Source organism: Nematolebias whitei, chromosome 7, assembly GCF_014905685.2.
Source record: "Nematolebias whitei isolate Nwh7 chromosome 7, NemWhi1, whole genome shotgun sequence".
Taxonomy (NCBI): domain Eukaryota; kingdom Metazoa; phylum Chordata; class Actinopteri; order Cyprinodontiformes; family Rivulidae; genus Nematolebias; species Nematolebias whitei.
The window spans coordinates 9,999,377-10,019,936 of record NC_056504.1 but is presented as its reverse complement, the minus strand read 5'-3'; the positions used below and the strand labels follow the sequence as shown (position 1 = coordinate 10,019,936).

The window sequence follows — 20,560 nt, the reverse complement described above, 5'->3', positions numbered from 1 at the left end:
CTATTGTAAATGAGTCCTCGAGGCTCAATGGGATTTACCTGTCTAAATAAAGGTTGAATGAAAAAAAAAATCAGGTCCAGAGTGGCTGCGGGAGGGTCTGGAGATTTCCCAGTGAGCCGGTCTGATGTGTGGGCTGCAGGGCCAGCACTCCCCGTTTATTTGTCTTTTTGTTTAGAACTTTTTATTAACAAGATATAAACCACCCTCTTTACAATCTACATACATAATGTAGATAAAAACATCCCTAATGCATCCATACATTTCTATGCTGACGACACAGTTGTTTATTGTTGAGCTAAAACTGTTGCTAAGGCTTTCCAGCTTTTGAAATCTGCATTCAACATCATCCAGACTGATTTGTTTCACCTCAAACTTGTCCTAAATGCCGACAAAACCAAAGGGATGCTTTTTTTCAAATAGGAAGTTGGTCCCAGCAGTTCTTCCTCCAATTTTATCCTCAAATGGTGTCCCCATTGAGTTTGTTGATTCCTATAAATATTTGGGTATCTTGATCGACTCGCATCTCTCTTTTAAGCTCCATGTGGAAAACTTGATAAAGAAACTGAAAGTTAAACTGGGTTTCTTTTTCAGAAACAAATCCTGTCTAACCCTGAATGCTAGAAAACACCTTGTATCTGTGACTTTCCTTCCCTCAATTGATTATGGTGATATTATTTACATGAACGCTCCTACAAGAACCCTGCAGATGTTGGATGCTGTCTATCATGGTGCACTAAGATTCATAACTGGCTGTGATTATCGTACCCACCACTGCACCCAGTATTCACTGGTTAACTGGACATCATTAACTTCACACAGACTCTCTCACTGGTATATTTTCATCTTTAAATCACTTCTTGGTCTGTTGCCTTCATACATCTCCTCCTACATGTCTCTGCATGAGTGCAGCTACGGAGTGCGCTCTCAGGACATTATTACCTGCAGTGTTCCCTCAATGAGGACTGAACTAGGCAAAAGGGCCTTCTCCTATTCCGCTCCTGTTTCCTGGAATATCTTACAAAAAGATTTGAAGCTCTCGACATTGACCTCTCTAAGTGTCTTTAAGAATCTGTTGGACACCTGGCAGGGTCCAATGCTGACATGTTCCTGTTGTTAGTTTTCTACATTTGTCTTGGAATCTAGCTGTTTTTTTGTTTTGTTACCTTTTCCTTTTAGCCATCCTATTTGTTAAAAAAAAAAAAAAACTGTAGTATGCTTTTTTATAACTGTTTATTGTTGTTGCTGTTGTCCATTGTTGTCATCTTTCTTTGTTGAAATCAGGTCTCTCTTGTAAATGAGTCCTCGAGGCTCAATGAGATTTACCTGTATAAATAAAGGTTGATTGATAAACAGAGAACACTGCTGCCACTTGCTACCAGCTCTCAGGGTTTTTTTTTTTTGCGGCCAGTCAATCAATCCAGTAGGCATGTTAGCAAATGACTAATCGTCAACCTAAATTTGTCCCAAAGGTAAACGCCCCTTGCCTGCGGAGCTGGGCTGCAGCCGGTCAGGGTGTACGCTCGAGCATGAAGTCTCAACCGTCTGCAGACAGTGCGGACAGTGTCTGCGCGGCTCACATTATAGTCTGTGGGAGCCTTAAGAAATGTTAAATATCCAAGTGAAGAGCTGTTCCACGCATGTCCTCAAGCATGAGGGTGACTCCATCCGAATCAGATGCCTTACTTGCCTTACTTGCTCTTTGTCTCTTGAACAATCTTTGCAAGTCTACGTCGCAGATCTTAAAGGCTGGTTAGACTGATGCCTGGCTGGGTGGCTGAGTGTCAGGAGGTTGTGAACTGCTGCTGAATTGTTGAGTGTGGCTGGACTTTTTGAACCTGCAATAGACTGTGTATGGATTCAAGGATTTGAATCATGAAGGACTCCACTCACCCAGCACCCACACTTTTTGCCCCACTCCCCTCAGCAGGAGGTTGAGGAGCATTAAGTGTAGAACCACTAGACTGAGGAACAGCTTCTACCCTGAGGCTTTTAGACTCATGCATCTCTAACCAGGAGAATCCATCCATCCATCCATTACCTTTTACCCACTTCTTCCATTTTGGGTCATGGGGATCGCCGGTGCCCATGTCCAGCAATCACTGTGCGAGGGGTGGGGGACACCTTGGACAGGTCTCAAGTCCATCACAGGGACCAGGATAATCACTGTGAAAAATCACATCATGTTGCTGCTGATCTGTTTCATGTTGATGTGTTCATGCGTGCTCATCTGCTCGCACAGACTCATGTTCGTGCTGCTGTTCGGCGTATTGTTTTTATACTACTAGTGCTTAGTGTTTTTAGTTAACACTTTTCTTAGTTCATATCTTTGATCCTATTCCTGTTTTTCTTTTACATTTTATACTTTTGTTGGATGTAACTGGGACCCTGTATACACAATTTTGTTCCACCACATGTACCACATGTGGTGCGAATGACAAAAATAGAACCTTGAATCCTTGGTTTCTGTAGACTCGTCTGAACAGCGATTACGAACGATCACACTATCAATAGCTATGTTTACATGGACCTAAGTAATCAAATTAAACGCCCATTCAGAATAAAAATGCCTCATGTAAACGCCCCATTCGGATTATTTTTTGTTTATTCAGCTCGATCCGAAAGAATTTGTAATCAGAATGAGACGGGTGGTTTATGCTGATTCATAATCCAAAAGGTGTGCATTAATCTGTTCATTTTTTTCCGATTGTGAAAAACTGACCTGACTGCGCATGTACAATCTATGTCATTTCCGCCTTGCTAATGCTAATAATATTAGCATGTCGGGGAAGCAAATCTGGTCGGCGACATAACATTTATACTGGAAACTTTGAAAGAGCTCAAAATAATCTGTATTACCTGTAGCTCAGTCAGGGAGTGCAGTAACGTCTCCACCGTCGTTAAAACCTGTCGCGGGTCCATTTTGGGCACTTAGGTTTGTTTACGGTCAGCCAGGAAGTAAACCGGAAGTAGAACTTCTTCTTCTGTGTTTTTTTTTAAGGAGAGTTTACCACTCTGTACATGTCAGTACTTCTGTTCAGAACAAAGCCCGCTGCATGTAAACGCTCGTCATGAAGGGATTGTGCATGTAAATTATATATTTAAATTGTTTAATCTGAAAACATTTCAACCCAGTCAAAGAATTTTGTGCATGTAAACATAGCTACTGCATGAATGTAACATTTTCACTGGCAACGTTAGAAACACTGACATTTCCAGAGATTGTTCACAAGTGCACAAAGCCTATAATGCTAATGGATTTTTATAATCTTTCTAATTTGGCTCCCGCACCCCTCACCCCATCCTTTTTATTTTCCAGATAATGAGGTTGTAATGGTCTGTAAGTCTTTTGTCTCCTTCCTAGCTAATGGTCAGTTCTTATGTTAAGCAGTATTGTTGTGTTTACAGAGACTATAGGACTCAGTGCAGCTCAGCTTCCTGTGGTTTACTCCTCAAGCTCTGAGCCAATTGATTCAGAGAAAGTCTTATTTCAAATGCAAATTATGCCAGAATACCAGTAATAAAGGCTGCTAATTACTCCAATGTTGGAAGATGACTTGCTGACATCAGATGAACTGATGTGAAGCATACTAGAAACTGCCATAATTACACAGGAAGTGAAGCAGCTTGCCTTCAAACAAAAATGACAGCGACAAAATTCCCCTTCTACTGAATATTTGTTTCCTTTCGGGTAAGCATTAAATAAACTTCTTTTTTTCAGGGGAAAACTATTTGTATTGTGAACTATGTCAAAAACATGCAACATCATTGTTTTATTTTCTAAATGCACATTTGTCCTTACATATGGTATGTTTATAATTGGCACTCTCAAACTAAAGAAGACATTTTAAATCCACACATTGTTGGCATGAGATGCATTGCTGAGTGATAAAGAAGTTGAGTGCCATTATTTATTTATAACAAAAACAAAGAAATAATCTTATAATTGCAATTGAATCTTTTTTTTTTTTTCTTTCTCAGGCACAGTCGTCTGATTTATTAAGGACATTAAACATAAAATCGTCAAGGCCACTTAATAAAACTGTTTTGTGGTTTTATAGTTTAGAAAATAAATTCCCATATTTGGTCATGAATAAAATTCAGACGTTTAACATGTTACGTTTATTTTGAAACAGTAACCGGAAATGGTTTCGCAGCTCCTGCTAGCTTGATGCTACATCAAGGCTGGATTGAAACGCTGCCTCTGCTGCTCAGACGGTCGTTCAGCAGCAGGAAGAAGACGTCAGTGAAAGTCCTCCCAGGTCGTCGCCGTGCTGCGGAGTTTTCTGCGTCTTTGAGGCGGAACCAGAGACATTTGTCCCGGGATCTCTCTTGCTTGAACCTCGGATTCACCGCACGGACGGACGGAGGAATGCGTTCCTGCAGCGCACTTTAAGTTGCGTCTGTGCGACGCTGCTGGGACATCAGCGGAGAGCGGAGGGGGAGGAAGTTGACCCTGAAGGCTTCTCTTTCTGAGCGGACGGGACAAATGTAGCAGAGAGGTGCGGGTCGCACACAGCGGACGGAACCGGAGCTGTGTGCCGAACTGTGCCATGAGGAGCGTGTCTTTTAACACCCGCAGCCAGTCCACCGGCCAACTCAGGACCAGTATGGCTTCATCCCGTCCCAGTTTGTAAGAAGGTAAAAAAAAAAAACAGCTGGTTATTTCTGGTCGCGTGCGTTTAAAGACTTAAACCATATGGTGTGGACATAGTCTTATTTTGCTCTGAATTTGCCCCTTTTTTTTTATATATATATATAATTTATTCTACTTAATCGTGTTTTCTCTGTGTGGACGTGCTCGCACTGGTTCTGCCCCCTCCTCCCACTGCAGCGCAGTGGTCAGGCTTGTGCACCGGGTTCTGATCAAGAGACACCTTCATTCACAACTGTGGTTATCAACTGGTGGCCCATGGGCCACTTTAGGTCTGTTGGAGGAGACGTTTGTGGCCCGTGGGGGCAGGGAATTATGTTTCTTTTTTTACATTAATTTATATTTTTACAATTTAAGAGAGGGCGGCGTTATTATTTTAATTGTGGAAAAAACAAGTATAGAAATAAAGCAAAAGGCTGACGTGAGTGTTTGCAAAATAAATGACAGGAAAACAACTAACTAGTAGTTTTTGTTGTTGTTTGTATAACAACAATACAATTCAGTTTGTTAGTTCTGGTTAGGGGTGCACCAATTTATCTGCCCAGATTTCCTTTAATTTGGGAAATCAGAAATCGGCCGATACTTGCATGAGAAACCAATTTTACCGATTTTTTTTTTTTTTTTTTTTAGTTTTAAGAACAATTGTCTGAACTTCATTTATATTTCAGAACACTACCTCATGACCAGTTAAAACAAGTTTGTATTGTTTCTAGGATATTGTTCAAGAGTATGTTTTTTTTTTTAACAAAATAAAATTGGAAAATTGAAGGTGCATTGTGACCTTATAACACCCGACGGTGTCTCTTATAAAACAAAATCGTTATCGGCAGGTCAGACTTTTTAGAAATCGGTGATCAGCCAGAAAACTGCAATCGGTGCACCCCTAGTTTTGGGCAAAGCTTGAAAGAGCCGCTGCAGAGGAACCACAGAGCTGCATGTGGCTCCAGAGCCACAGGTTGCAGACCCCTGGGCTTGTGTGTGTGTCAGTGTCATATGGGTTCAAGATAAATAAGGAAGTTTTTTGTTTTTTTTGTAAAAGTTTGTGTTTTTTTGTATTAGTGTTTCTCTGAGTTTACTCCAGGCTGCACTGCTCAGCCACAGTTGTTTTGTGGAGGGTGTTAAAAGACCTTTGAACTGTAAATTATTACATACACTTTAGCATTAAAGAGGGTCGCTTTATTAGCACTTGAATGGGCCGACGGGTAAATAATGAATAATGTAGTTTTGGCTCTGGCAGCTGGTCTGAGAGCAGCTCAAACACCAACCAGGCTTACAGGAACTCAAATTATAGACTCAAATTATAGACCAGAGCTTGATCTGACATTTCCAAATGCCTCTGTAAAAATACTTTGATCCTATAGATTGTTAAACTAAAAAAAACAAGTTTTATTATTCTTGTTAACCTATTACAAGTAGTAATACTTGTTTCCTAACATTAATAATGTGTTTAGTGTCACCAAAATCACATTGGATAGTTGTCATTTCAGCAGTTTAAGGAAAAGCATGCAAGGCAAATTCTGAATAACGAATGTGGTAAACATAAATATGCAAGGATTTGCATATTCTGAACATGTTTTATATTCAACATGGAACATGAGCTTCCTAAATGTTTAAATTAAGAAATTGTTCCATTGTAGGGGGAAATAAGGTCATTTTGAATATTATGGCAGCAACACATCTTAAAAAAGATAGGACAAGAGCAAAAACTGGCTGTAAAGGTAATAAGTTCTAATAAGAAAGAAACCGCTGGAAAAGTGCAACATTTAGGTAAACTGACATTAAGTCCGTAAGAGGATTCAGTATGAAAAGCACATAAAGGCTGTATCTCTTAGAAGAAGGGAGGGCAGAGGTTCACCAGTCTGTAAAACTTAAGAAAATTGCCCAATTTCAGAATATTGTTCCTCATTGGGGGCAATTGGTAGAGCTATTGCCTCTCAGCAAGTAGGTTGCCAGATCAAATCCCAGCCGGGGGATAGTTGGCGTTTACATGTGTGGTTTTTCTCCGGGTACTCCGGTTTCCTCTCACAGACCAAAAACATGCATGTTAGGCTGATTGGTAACTCTAAATTGTCCCTAGGTGCGAGTGAGAGAGTGAATGGTTGTTTGTCTCTATGTGTCCCTGTGATGGACTGGAGACCTGTCCAGGGTGTCCCCCGCCTCTCACACAGTGACTGCTGGATATGGGCACCAGGGACCCATGTCACCCGAAAAGGAAGAAGCTGGTAAAAGGTAATGGATGGATGGATGTCACTTAATGAAAAATTGGGAAGACTTTAAATTTCCCTTCACCTAAAGTTCATAATATTAATAAAAATAAAACAAATCTGGATAAAGCTCTGTGCACAGAGGACCACTCTGAAATTCAATTAGATGTCCTTGATCTTCGTGCCCTCCGGAGACACCGCATTAGGAACGGGTCTAATTCTGTTATAGACATTATTGCAGTTGATGAAATTGGTTTATGGAGTACTTTTCTTCTTGTGAAAGTCTGTGACCAAGGGCAATGCTTTTCAACGAATGAGTACTGGAATCTGTTTTTATGATTCAGTCTGGTTTCATTTGCAACTCCCCATTTCACTTTGTACAAACCGGTAACTTGTATTTTGATTTAGGTGTTGGGCTTAGCCTGCCATTAAACTACAGAATGTATTAAAAATAATACTCCAGTTGATCAAATAATTAGTGTTTGGACTGAAGCAGGGACAAGGTGAGAATGAAGAGACTCGTTGCAGGTGGCTTCTTTTCATGTACATGGAAGTATTAGGAAATAAAGTCACACACATGCCGTTACAGTCCAGTAACCAAAAGTGCAAAGTAGTGAAAGTACAAATAAACTCAAAGCCAGTCAAAATACAATGTTTGGGGACTAAAATATCTTTACTTCTCTGTTGTGGGTCAAACTTCTGAACCAGTGATTTAATTATACATAATGCTGTAGGATGTATTGGAAAACTCTGCCTACAGCCATGAAAAACATTGTGCAGCTATTTTTTTTTACAGACGGCCGAGGAAAACTAAATGCACTGTGTGGGAAATAAGTTGGTGATTTTCAGAATCTGGGATTGTCCTTTAAATAGTTTTTTATATTAAAGAAGGCCTGTCACAATAACAAATTTTGCTGGGCGCTTAATTGTTTCAGAAATTATTGCGATAAACGATAATATTGTTTGAAATTTGACAAAAATTACTAATTATTGTCAAACGAAGGATTTTTCCCGTGGTTGGCCTGTTCGCTTAGCAGCTAGCTTATCAGCTTAGCTGCTTTTAACGATCCCAAAATGTGATTTTGGATCGTTAAAATGAATTTTAAATAGAAAAGAGAAAGGGAGGGGTCAGCGAAGAGCACCAGAGTTGAACTTTTTGTCATCCAGTGTCTTCAGTAGAAAGAGAGAGACAAAGAAACAATAAAGCTGATGAATGAAAATGAGGTCGATAATTTTCATTTATCATGCGATTAATTGATTTATTGTTTATTGCGACAGGCCTATATTGCAGCTGACCTGCACAAATGGCTTTAATGTGCCATCTTTTGAATCTGACCCAGAGACAGTCTGTTTTGTTAATTTGTAGAAAGTGTTGTTGTTTACTGTGGAGCCACAAAATTCAAATTCAGAACACTAATCAGAAATGTCGCATTCGCTAAAGAAAAGTAGTTAAGGGAACAGAGTCTGTCCACTCCCTTCACTTCTTCCAAAGACAACAAACATGGTACAAGAAGAAGAAGAAGAAAAAAGACTGCTTGGCTGCCTCTTGCACCCAGCTGGTCTCTTCTCTCTGGGCTCCTTTTTTGTCATCCAACCTCTGTTTTTGTGTAACGCTGCCTTGCATAGATGGGATTTTAATCTGGCCCTCTAGAGTGATGCCATGGAAAAGCTTCAGTGGTTTTTGGAACTGCTCAGGAATGAGAAGTTTTCTTCTGGTCCCTCCCTCCTTCTTAAACTTGCTCCAGGATAAGATCACATCAGACAACTTAATCTTTTAAAGTTTGGGGAAGAATATTCAACTTTTTCTTTTAGCATTTGAACCTTCACCTACATTTAATCACCTTTGTTTAAACAATAATAATAAAAAACTAATTCCTGTTGTTTACTGTTAGTTTGGCCTGTAGATATTATTATCATTATTATTATTATATTGACCTACAACTTAAGCAACTCTTTGCATTTGTCCAAGAGCCCTGTTGGACTCTGGTTTTTGTATTGAAACCAGTACCTGGGTAATGGTGCTAATGCTGTAGGGCAGGATGGTGATGATGATTAACTGGAAACAGTGAATCATTGTCCACTGACTTCATGCTTACAGTGACTGCCATTCGTATACTTACCCCTGCAGTGTTTAGGCAAACCCAACACTTGTCAACTGACCAATGGTACATCTGCATTTACAGCTCCCCTGGGGGTGAAAAGGGCCAGTTAAGATTTAACAGAGAGAACACGCTTCCTCACTTCCTTCTCTGTACCCCTACTGTCATTTACAAGGTTTTAGCAATGTTCATCGCTTGTAATACCAGATCCATTAAATCTGCTCCAAGTGAATGCAAGCAGCATGCATGAGGAAGCTGACGGATTATGTTTCAGTAGAGGGGAAAATCCCCGGCAAGTCCATAAAGCAGTCTGTAAATTAAGGGGTAGGAAAGAGCAACTGGCCTTCTAGGTATGCAGCATCTCTGCAAGACGTGATGAAGGAAAATTAGAATGTTGCAAGGGCAGTTTGCAAGGTGAGTCACTGAAGGAGATTGTTATCCTACATCTGGACCAACAAGGGTCAGAGAAGTGTTCACAACCTTTTCTGTGTTGTTTTCGAGATACACGTAACAGGCAAGGTGTTAAACAGGGATGTCTTTGGTAGGATAGAGTCAATCAGGCTTCATTTCTTTGCCAGATTTCTTTGTAACCCAAATTTTGTGCCCATACTTTTTACCCACCAGAGCAGTTTTGAATCAAAACAGATAGGACCATTGCATATCTGTTTCCTTCTGTAATTTGATGAATAATGAAGTTATATTGAATAAATATGCTCATTTGTAATGATGTGTGCCTTTGTTGACACTAGACCCTCACAAGTAGATCTAATTTCATACCCAATCATTCACCGTCACCTAATTCGAAGTTGAGTATGAAGAGACGTGGTGGTGGGTTGGTGGTGGTACATAGAGCCCTGTGGCAAGCAGCTCATTTTATTACCCTCAAAGTTTGGGTACAAGGTGACTAAAATTCCAAAAGTGAAGTGGCAAAGAAACAAAGAACCCAGCACCCAAACCATCAGTAAGGAATCTCTCACTCAGCTTCAGGTGGATGTAACTTTGAGTAGCAGACTGTATGAATGGTACAAATGTTTACGTATGCTTTGTAACTCATGGTACTTTTCTACTCCATCGGTGGCTGTTTTCATTTTGTCTCTTAGCATAGATAGATGAGTTTCCCAGCTAACAAATGTGCTTAAATTTATTAATAAAAGTGAAGGTTCTTGGGTGTAATTTGCCCTATAGTCTTGCCTCTGGCTGTCGCACCATGATGCTCTGGGGATTGCAATTTTCTACACTTGTCTCTCCAGTAGGTCGCCTTGACAGTTATTTGATGACCTCATCTGCCTGCATAGCTCTGTCTATCATTATTCATAGCAGTAATATCTAGGGCACTTGATGTGTCTTTTTGTTAATATTTGTGAAGTTCGTTTCTACTGTCTACAACTTGCCCTTCCACAATGACAGCAAAAGGAGCAGAGGCCGGTCGCTCTGCAGGGCGATGGCGCTCACAGCATCAGTTAAGCCTATGGCAGGTGGGGAAGAATCTTAAGAGATTTATGAAGAATTTGTCCCACTTGAGTGGTATTAGTATGTTTTACTTTCAAGGATTACTCCTCTTGTGACGTGTTATGGCATGTTAGTGCAATGGTTTATGTCTTTCAACTACAATAGTTTGTTTTAGCATAAGAATCCTTCAGCATTTTATCATTTAAACCTGCACGCTTTAACTAAATCTCAACCCTCGTGCTTTAAGTGCCTTTTTGACAAAAAGACAAGAAGGGACTTGGTGAGTTTTTTTTATATATTGCTTTCTGAACACTTTACATTAATAAGCAGCATACACATACCATTTAGAAAAGCAGAAGCAGCATCAGAAGTTATTTTATGGGACTGAAATCTTGGCTTTGCTGTCTTGCAATTTTAGATGAGCTCATCAAACTTCGAGGTACCCAAATCCACCGCAGGTATAAGGTTGAAAAGTCTTGTAAAATATTCCGTTTTTCTTTTCCCGCTTTCTTTGCAACTGTGTGTCAGTGTACTGTAACAGGTCCTGGGCTTTTAAAGATGTTTGTCAAACAGTGTCCCAGGTGTCCTTAAGCTCCTTCCGCTCTCAGAAAGACAGGCATCCATATGGGACCGTAATGAGATTGTCTTCCTGGTTTAGCCACTTGAGGGGGTAACAGGTTAGTGGAGTGTGACCTTTTGGTCACCCATTTTCCACTTTCAGGGTCTGCAACTGTCAAGGACACAGGAATCTGTATGCATGCAGTGTCTCTTCAGTTTGCATCAGAGAATAGATCTGCAGGAGTTTTTATTTTTATTCACACAATGAAGTTGTCGGGGCGTGTCTGAAGAACCCTATAATTTTCTAATGACTCACTCTTGGGTGTTGATTTTGATACTTTTGAGTACAGTGTATGAAAAAAGAACTCCTTATTTATGTGTGGCTGCAACAAAGAGATGTTTTAATCATTTGAGTTGATTTTTGTGGAAAAATAGGTCAGTCAATATTGATGAGAATAAATCAAAAGGTAGATGAGTTTCAAATGTGTGGGCATTATTTTCTCAAACAGTTACCCAGAACTGTCAAAACTACGGTAATCTTCATTGCGTTTGTCTTATCAAACCATGTTTGTATGTAAAAGCTGCCCAGGTATATTTGTACACCACAATCCTGTCACACCTTTCCTATTGTGATAGTTTGTCGGGCAGTTCAACCATGATTCCATTACACAGTCTATAAAATCTTTTAGATCAAATGCAAATGAAACGGCACAACTCTAAATATTTGGATAATTTATTAGGCAGTTTTTTTATATATGTTTCTCATGCTCATTTTTGAATTGTGTAATTCACCTTATTCCTATTGTAGTTGGGGAAAATGATTTTAAAACTACAGCAAGGGGAGCTGTTCCTGAACACTAAACCAACAATGTACAACACATCATTTTAGACCATCTTCTTTTTGAGTTAAATTAGGTCCTCAGTTTTGGAATTGTTTGCTAAGAGCGATAAAGCAGTTGACCCAGCTTGGACTGTTTCACTTAAGAATGAAACTTTTACTTGAATTTTGTCAGATTGTTTTGAATAGTAGCCAGGACTCCCTTGAAAAAGAGGTTTTTAATCTCAATGGGTTTTTATCCTGGTAAAATCAAATAAAGGTTAAATAAAGCAGAACAGCAACTACTACTACTATTCCTACTATTACTACTATTACTATTACTACAACTATTACGACAACTATTACTACATCTATTACTGCAACAACAACAAATCTAGTACCCCAAGATGATAATTTAAATGTGAAATATTGCCTCTCTTCTAAATTTTTCTTAAAAAAAAACCTGATAAATACATACAAAGTAATTTATTAAAGGTTTTTCTTGCCAGCTGGCAAACTTTGAAACCAGAGAGAAGGCTGGATCATTCTGTCATTATTGATTCTGATGTGGAAAGATCAACAGAACTTCAAATGAGACGGATCAACTCTTGTTCATGAACCTGCAACCAAGAAAAGATATCGGCTGTCTGACTCGAGTTAATGTATCAGCTGAAAGTGTCCCGTGGCTCAGACAAAGGTTTTTAATTTTGGCTCCTTCTGGTAACTGAGTTCAACATCCCTGAAATACACGATGCCCTTCATACATACTGATCCCTGTTTTATAGTGTTTTATAAGGCAAATGCAATAACTGTTGTTCAAAACATTAATGCTGGTATGATAGAACGCTATGGGATTGTGCTCATATTTATTTGCTAGAAGTCTTATTTACAAACACTATCTTAGCAGCTTAATCTGGATGGTCGTTCAGTGTAGATGATCTAAACTTCATTTTGTATATTGCTTCATGTGTTATCTGTTGTTCTGTCTGTACAGCACTTTGGTTGGCCTTGTAGCTGTTTTAAGTGCTCTGTAAATAAAATGGTATGGTATATGGTATAATGATGATGGAGCACTGGCCTGGTAATTCATCTGAGGCTGTTTCTTACCAGCAGTAGTCACTGAGTTTATGCGTTTGTATATGAATATTTTGCTTCACTCTCACTGGTTGCACTGGATTCAGGGATGTGATCCTGTCTTCATGTGTGAGAACTTTAGGATTTCTTTACATTGTGTCTGTATCCACGTTACTGTGAAAACCACAGCAAGAAGCTTTGACCAGTTTAAGTCGTTTAATTTGGGTTATTTTTACTTGGAGAAACCTAAAAATAAAGCAGTATTTTTTTTTTCTTGAAATACAATTTGTGTGTACTTTTTTGTTGAATCACATATATTTTAACACAATATTTGTTTCCATGCTAATAGTTGTGTATTTTAAGATGTTTTTAACAGATGAATTAGTTTGTCCAGAAATATTTTAAGCAACATTATTTAGTTTAAATGAATAACGTTAAATATATCTTCTTGTTTATTTTCTGGAGTCGTCCCTCCCTCCCTGACCTGGAAGTGCTCATGAGATTAGCTTGACAGGTGTTCTTTGTGTGTGGCAGGAAGATCTGTGTGCACTGCAAGTGTCGTCGTGAAGAGCATGCAGTGACAGCCATGCCTGTAGAAATGGAGAAGACGGTCACCAAGCTGATGTACGACTTCCAGAGGAACTCGACGTCGGATGATGACTCGGGCTGCGCCCTGGAAGAGTACGTCTGGATACCACCAGGACTAAAACCTGAACAGGTATCTGCAACTTTTCCTCTTAAGCTGATATGAACTAGTTTTAACCCTGACAGACTGGAAGCAGTGTCCAATTTCTGCACAGTTCACTTTTCCTAACAATTTATTTTCAATATTCATTCTTAAGTTCGCTCTTTTTGCCCATCTATTCATTTTTGCAGCAAAGTCTTTTCATGTTTTTGGCGAACGGTTGCATTATTAGGACTAAATGTTTGATTTAAGTATTTGCATCCACGCATTTGTCATTCTACAATAAATGACCGTTGTATCAAGTTTCTTCGCAGGATTTTAACCCCAATAACTGATATCACTTAGGTAATTTTAAATGTAAGAAAGAATAAGTCAATGAAAAAAATTAGTGTTGTAAAACATAGTTTCATTCTCATTACCGGTCGAAACATTTCACTTGTAAATTGCTGCACATTTTGCAGCACGTTTTAATGTAACTAATAAAAATTCCTAGTTGTTTCGTTGTAATTGTTCACTTAGACCCCACGTAAGAGCTCGCCTGTTGTGCTGACTGCACCCTCCTCAAGCTAATGGATAACAAGGATTACGTGGCTTCAGCAGTCAAATTAATCTCCACTTCTTTCCGCCTGCAAACAGGTTTACAGTAGGCTTCATGACCCCCACAAACACTGGGTCAATCCTGCCTAACGCATTTAACAGCCTCATGCACGCTGAAGTAAATCCTCACGAACAATACTCCACTGAGCTGTAGGTGTTCACATGTGGGAGGGTTCCCGGTTTAATTTGACAAAAGAGGAGTTTATGGGAGCTGGTCTTATTTTGTTGTCGAGCTGAGTCAATACATTGTTGGCAAAGCTCCCTGTTTCCCCCCAGAGGTCTGAGAGCGGCGTTTTTGTTATTCCTCTCCAGGGCATCACTTACTGTAGAACCTGAAGCTCAATGAAGTTTTTGTTTAGTGACAAAAGGATCTCCCAAATAATGGGACAGCAATCAGGAATGGGCAGGGTCATACCTTTTAAAGTGATAGTCTAGCTCTTTTAAAGTGGGATTTTGTGGAAATATGAACAATTATAATCTTATCTGCTGTAGATAATGCTTTAAAGATTATTATGTTTCTTTCAAAGTGCATCAGACTGCATATAAAACGCTACGATCACTATTTGTGCTCACATTAATCCATAAAACTCTACATCAGATACCGTATTTTCCGCCGTACCTGTCGCACTGCCCTATAAGTCGCATCAGTCCAAATATGTCTAATAACGTGGAAAAATCCATAAATACTTCATTTCGCTGTATACGTTGCATCTATTACGTGTCACCGCTGACAACCTGGAAATGTGGGCTGGTGTTGTGCCAAAAATCAATTGGCTACCAAATGGTGGCCGCGGGGGTGTGACGGGAGGACTTTAACAAGAATTTAACAAGATTAACACTTAAAAACAATTATTTGTTTGCTCGAAATTATAGCAAAGTTGTGTCTCATTTTAACTTTTCCTTAATAAATGCATTTGACGGTCAATCCAGCTGCATTTCAAAAGCCGATACGTGGAAGTAGGCACGTGCACTAGAGGACTCGCTGTGCATTTCTTCAAAATTTAACAAGATAACCACCTAAAAACAATTATTTGTTTGCTTGACAGTATACTAAAGGTGTGTCTCAGTTGAACTTTTACTTAAATTTCTCAATATTTGTCAAATTAGCTGCATTTCACCGGGGCAGCGCAGAGAAATGAAGCTGATCTGACGGTTGCTCCAGACGGATGACGGTGTCAGTCTATGACAAGCCGATTGTGTCCTTAACAGCCACGTTTACCTATTACATGATACAACGGCATGCCATACTGCTCGAGTGCCATCTAGTGGCTGAAAATGGTAGTGTTCAATATTTTCAGTCTGAATGAATGAAAACAGTCATATCTCAGCCAAACATTGGTTTATAAATATGTCACTTCTGCGTATAAGTCGCAGGGCATGTGAATTATGTAAAAAACTGTGACTTATGAGGTGAAAAATACGGTACATTAAACTTGTTCCAAAACCTGTCTACAACAGGTAAGATACTAATTGTTCCTCAAATTCCAGTTAAAAAGATCTTAACTAACACTATTAAAAGATGCATGTGGATTTTGTATTTCTTTTGTTATTTTCACTGTTCCCATGAACAGAAAAAGCTCAAATATATATTAAGTGGGTAGAATTTCAAATTCATTTAACTGAGTGTATAAAAACCAACAGTAGTCAGATGGGTCCAGAGCAGGAGCAGAGTCCTTTTGTCCCAACTTGACGTTTTAAGGCTGTGAAGCTTTAGAAACTTGTTGTGCAGCTTTGTGCATAGAAGCAGATTTAAACAAAAAGCTGAAGCTTAGGATCTTAACGGTGGGTTTTAGATTTCATCATCACACTGAGAGCCAGAGCTCTTTATTAGTCTGCTATTCAGCCAGCAGTGGCTTGTAATGAGAGATTATTATGCTGCTGTATAGCATTTAGAGATATGTGAGAGATTATGGAGGACTTCTATCTGCAAACTACATTTATAGGTATCTTTCTTAAAGCAAAGTTTTGCATTGAACAGTTTTTCAAGCGGTTGTGTGAGGACAGTTTTCTACTCCTCTTTCTTTGTTCTTTAAATAATAATCTTGGATGGTGCAAAATTACAGTTCATCAAGGCCAATACTCGGCAGTGGCCTTTTTCATGGGCTTCAGTTTAATGTGCAGACTGTGCTCAGCAGTTTGATAATCTGAGTTTAATTTTCAGTCAAACATGAGGTATGCCTTTTCCAGTCTTACATGTGGGATATTTATGTGAACAGAAAATCAGTTTAAAGAATGTAAACTAGATGTCGGGCCTGGACCCGTGGCTCTGAAATGGATCAGTCAAATTTCAAACAGCACAAAGACATCTGAAAAACAACCAAAGGGAGTTTGACCTGTTCCTAAACAGACCTGAACACAACTAGAACAATTCCAGTGAAAGGTGGGGGACAGTAAATCTGTCAGATGCTGACATGATTACAGCCGTCTGACTCGGGCGACTTGACTTGACAAATTACAGCTTCTCTCTTTTCATGTCACTCTTAAGCTGTTTGTTATTTGAACCGCTCCTGGGTGCATTTCCAAAACATTTCTTACAGACGTTCATGTTCCCTGTTGGATGAACTGTTGACATCCTCTCTGTTAGGTCTGATGTTGCCCTCGAGTCGAATATTTTTGTTTTATAGAGAGTTTATTACACCAGACCTATCTGTTGTTTGGTGACTTATGGCTCATTTGTGGCAGCATGTTTGTGTCAGTAAGTAAAGGTAGACTGATGGATCAGTCAGCTGCTTAATAAGACTCGTTATTGATATGTTTTAAGTGGTATTTGCCATGTTTGAGCATGATGGTTAACTGGCAAACAAATAGCATAGTGGCTGAGTGGTTAGAGCAGTCGTCCTCTAATGCAAGAGTTGGGGGTTTGAATCCACCAGCAGTCGCATGCCGAAGCGTCACTGGGCAAGGCACTGAACCCCTCATAGCCTCTGATGTGTGTCCCATCAGTGTATGAATGTGACAAAGCACCGATTAGTCTCTTTAGAATTATTTGTTCAATTATCTTTGTATAGATCTAGTAGAGTGCTGTATGAATGGGTAAATGCAGACACATTGAATGTAGTGTAAAGAGCTTTGAGTATCTTGAAATAAGATAGAAAGGCGCTATATAAGTACAGTCCATTTACCTTCTGAGACTGGGCCTTTTTTATGGTGGGCTGCTTTTTTTGAGCACTACACTGGTAGATCCCAAAGAAAGTTAACCAGAATATAACGCTAACTTTTGAATGAACAATGTCTTATCTACCAGAGAAAATAGTTGGGCTTTATTTTATTTTATAAATTTTTGTCTGTAATAAAACAAAATAAATAAACTGTGATGCTTATTAGCTAAAAACTGACAAACAAATCTGCTTTTTGGCCTTTGGGTGACTTGATTTCTAGAAAGTGCCATCGGCTGTTAAAAATATCCGTATCAGCCAGCTTCCACCTTCAAGCCAATGCAAAGTGAAATATTATGGGAAATTCATTCAAATATATTTCTGTTTGTTTGCTTGTACTTGTTTTCTAGCACATGTGCATTACTATTATACAGATCCAGTGCTGATGGATTAAAAGTTGTTTTTACAGTTTACAGAGGACGTCTACACTGACGTTTAATGCAAGTGGAAAGAAATGCATCCATCCATCATTTATCTTTTTACCCACTTCTTTCTTTTCGGGTCACAGGGTTCACTGGTGCCCATATCCAGGTATCACTGTGTGAGAGGTGGGGGACACCCTGGACAGGTTTCCAGTCCATCACAGGGACACACAGAGACAAACGAGACAAACAACCATTCACTCTCTCACTCACACCTAGAGACAATTTAGTTACCAGTCAGTCTAACATGCATGTTTTTGATCTGTGGGAGGAAACAGGAGTACCTGGAGAAAACACGCACAAGAACATGCAAACTCCACCCACAAAGGCCCTGGGCCTGGATTTGGTATGGTATGGTATGGTATATAGTTTATTCATTTTAAAAAAGTACAAAACAATTCCATAACAATATAAAAAAAGATACAAAAGATTTAAAATGAAAGGCAGCAGAAAGAAGAAAAAATCTTATTATATCTGCCCCTTTTTTCAAACAATTATTTCAGACATAATAATCTTCAAATTTGAACCGGATTTGAATTTGGATTTGAACCGGCCACCATGCTACCTGAAAGAAATGCAAAGAAAACAAAACTTTTACAAGAAAGAGTTGTGTAAAATATGTTCCACTATGATCCCCAAAATATCAAATTGGACTTCAAATGAAGAATTTAATTTTGGTGTGGTAGTAGCTGAGAGTCATTAACAACACACACCCTTGCTCAGCTTCACTATGTCGCGTGACATTGTGCATCACTTTATGTTCGAGGTTTGACTAACCTAACGTAAGATGATCCCAGTCTAAAACTCAGGCATGAAAGGCAACAAGCAATATGCATACCTTTAAAGAATCCTAGACCTTTAATTATTGCAGGGTTTCACCAAACTCGACACCAGATTTTTTGTTGCTGTTTAATAACACAGCTGCCCTATAGAGATGTGGCAGACTGTGTTAACATGTTTAATGTGTGAAAACGTGGTTTAAAAACAGCCCCTATAATGAGTGCATTTCATGAGGCAGAAAGGTCAGAGCCTCTTTCAGTACAACCAGCCAAGTGTTCAAACATTGGACACCTATAGTTTAAACACTCGGCTGAATACAATGAGTTCTCTCAGTCACCTCTGCTTCAAGCTCCATCAGTGCAGAAAACACTGGAGGGGGCTTTACAAGACTGAGAGGACGTTTTCTACTGGACAATTTTCAGACAGAAAGAACTCCTGTGAGGGTAAACTAATTCATCCAATGAATTCAATTCATTTTATTTATATAGCACCAAGTCACAACAGGGCAGTGTACAAAAACATGTACATACATTATAAAAGCCAATGAGTAAAAGTTGTCTATCTAGTTATCTATGACATGGTCCAGATGTACTTTCTATTGGAAGAAAGACAAAACAAACATGTTAAGGAAACAATTACAAATACAAATGGGTAGAGTAGAATAAGTAAAGACTGCAGCATGTTGAGGAAATGAGGTCAGTTTGTCCTCCAGCAGTCTAAGCTTATAGCAGCGTAACTAAGGGATATCTCAGGAAACCCAAGCCAACCCTAACTACAGGATTTATCGAAAAGGAAAGTCTTAAGTCCCAGTTTAATGTGTCATTCTTACAGACAGAAAATGGAAGTTGGTTCCACAAGAGAGGAGCCTGATAACTGAAAGATCTTCCTCCCATTCTATTTTTGGAAACTCTAGGAACCACAAGTAAACCTGCAGTCTGAGAACAAAGTGCTCTGTTAGGAAAATATGGAACAATAAGATCTGTAGTATAAGATGGAGCTAGGTTGTTGAGGGCTTTGTAGGTTAGAAGTAGGATTTTTAATTCAATTCTGGACTTGACAGGGAGCCAATGGAGAGAAACTAAAACTGGAGAGATATGATCTCTCCCACTAACTCCAGTTAAGACTCTGGCAGCACCGTTTTGGATCAACTGAAGACTTTTTCAGAAGTATTTGGACACCCAGATAATAAACCAGTGCAATAGTCCAGTTTAGACGTGACAAATGCATGAACTAGTTTTTCTGCATCATTTTTGGACAAGATGTTTGTAAACTTAGTGATATTACGCAGGTGGAAAGGGGTCTTGGTAACTTCTTTAAATTTTAATTGATTTATTTTTTACTTTTTGGGGCGATGGGTGGGGGTTAAAGACATATCCTAATCAAAAATAACACCAAGGTTTTAAACATTAAAACTGGAGGCCAAATTATTGCCACCCAGAGGAAGTGAAATGCTGTAAAATTTATTCCTAAACTGCTCAGATTGAAAAACCACAACCTCAGTCTTGTCTGAGTTTAAAAGCAAAAAATATCAGGTTCGTCCAGGTTTTATGTCTTTAAGACATGCTTGTAGTCTAAGCTGATTTGATTCACCAGGTTTCATTGATAAATACAACTGTGTATCATCAGTATAGCATGGAAATTTATCCCATGTTGTTTAATAATATTTCCTAATGGAAGCATATATAAAGTCAAGAGTATTGGTCCAAGCACTGAACCCTGAGGAACTCCATGACTAACTTTGGTGTATAAAGAACTGGAATCTATCAAATAAATATGATTTAAACCATTTCAGAGCCGTTCTTGTTATTCCAATATCATATTCAAGTCTCTGTAGTAAAATATTGTGATCAACTGTATCAAATGCAGCACTGAGGTCCAACAGGACCAGTATAGACACAAGTCCATTGTCATTTGTCAGAGGCCATGAATATATCATTGGTAACTTTCACCAGTGATGTTTCTGTGCTATGATGAGCTCTAAACCCTGATTGAAATTCCTCCAACTGATTATTTCTGTTCAGATGTTCACACAATTGATTTGCAACTATTTTCTCCAGAATCTTTGATAT

The 20,560-nt window shown here is 39.0% G+C and overlaps 1 protein-coding gene across 1 annotated transcript in view; it reads left to right on the top strand.

Moving 5' to 3' along the window:
• The window catches only part of prickle2b (prickle homolog 2b), a 162,256-nt gene that overhangs the window by 128,978 nt on the left and 12,718 nt on the right, over positions 1 to 20,560 (top strand). Inside the window, exon 2 of the mRNA XM_037678615.1 lies at positions 13,391 to 13,570. Within this exon, the coding sequence (XP_037534543.1) occupies positions 13,391 to 13,570 (180 nt within the window). The remainder of the gene's footprint in view (positions 1 to 13,390; positions 13,571 to 20,560) is intronic.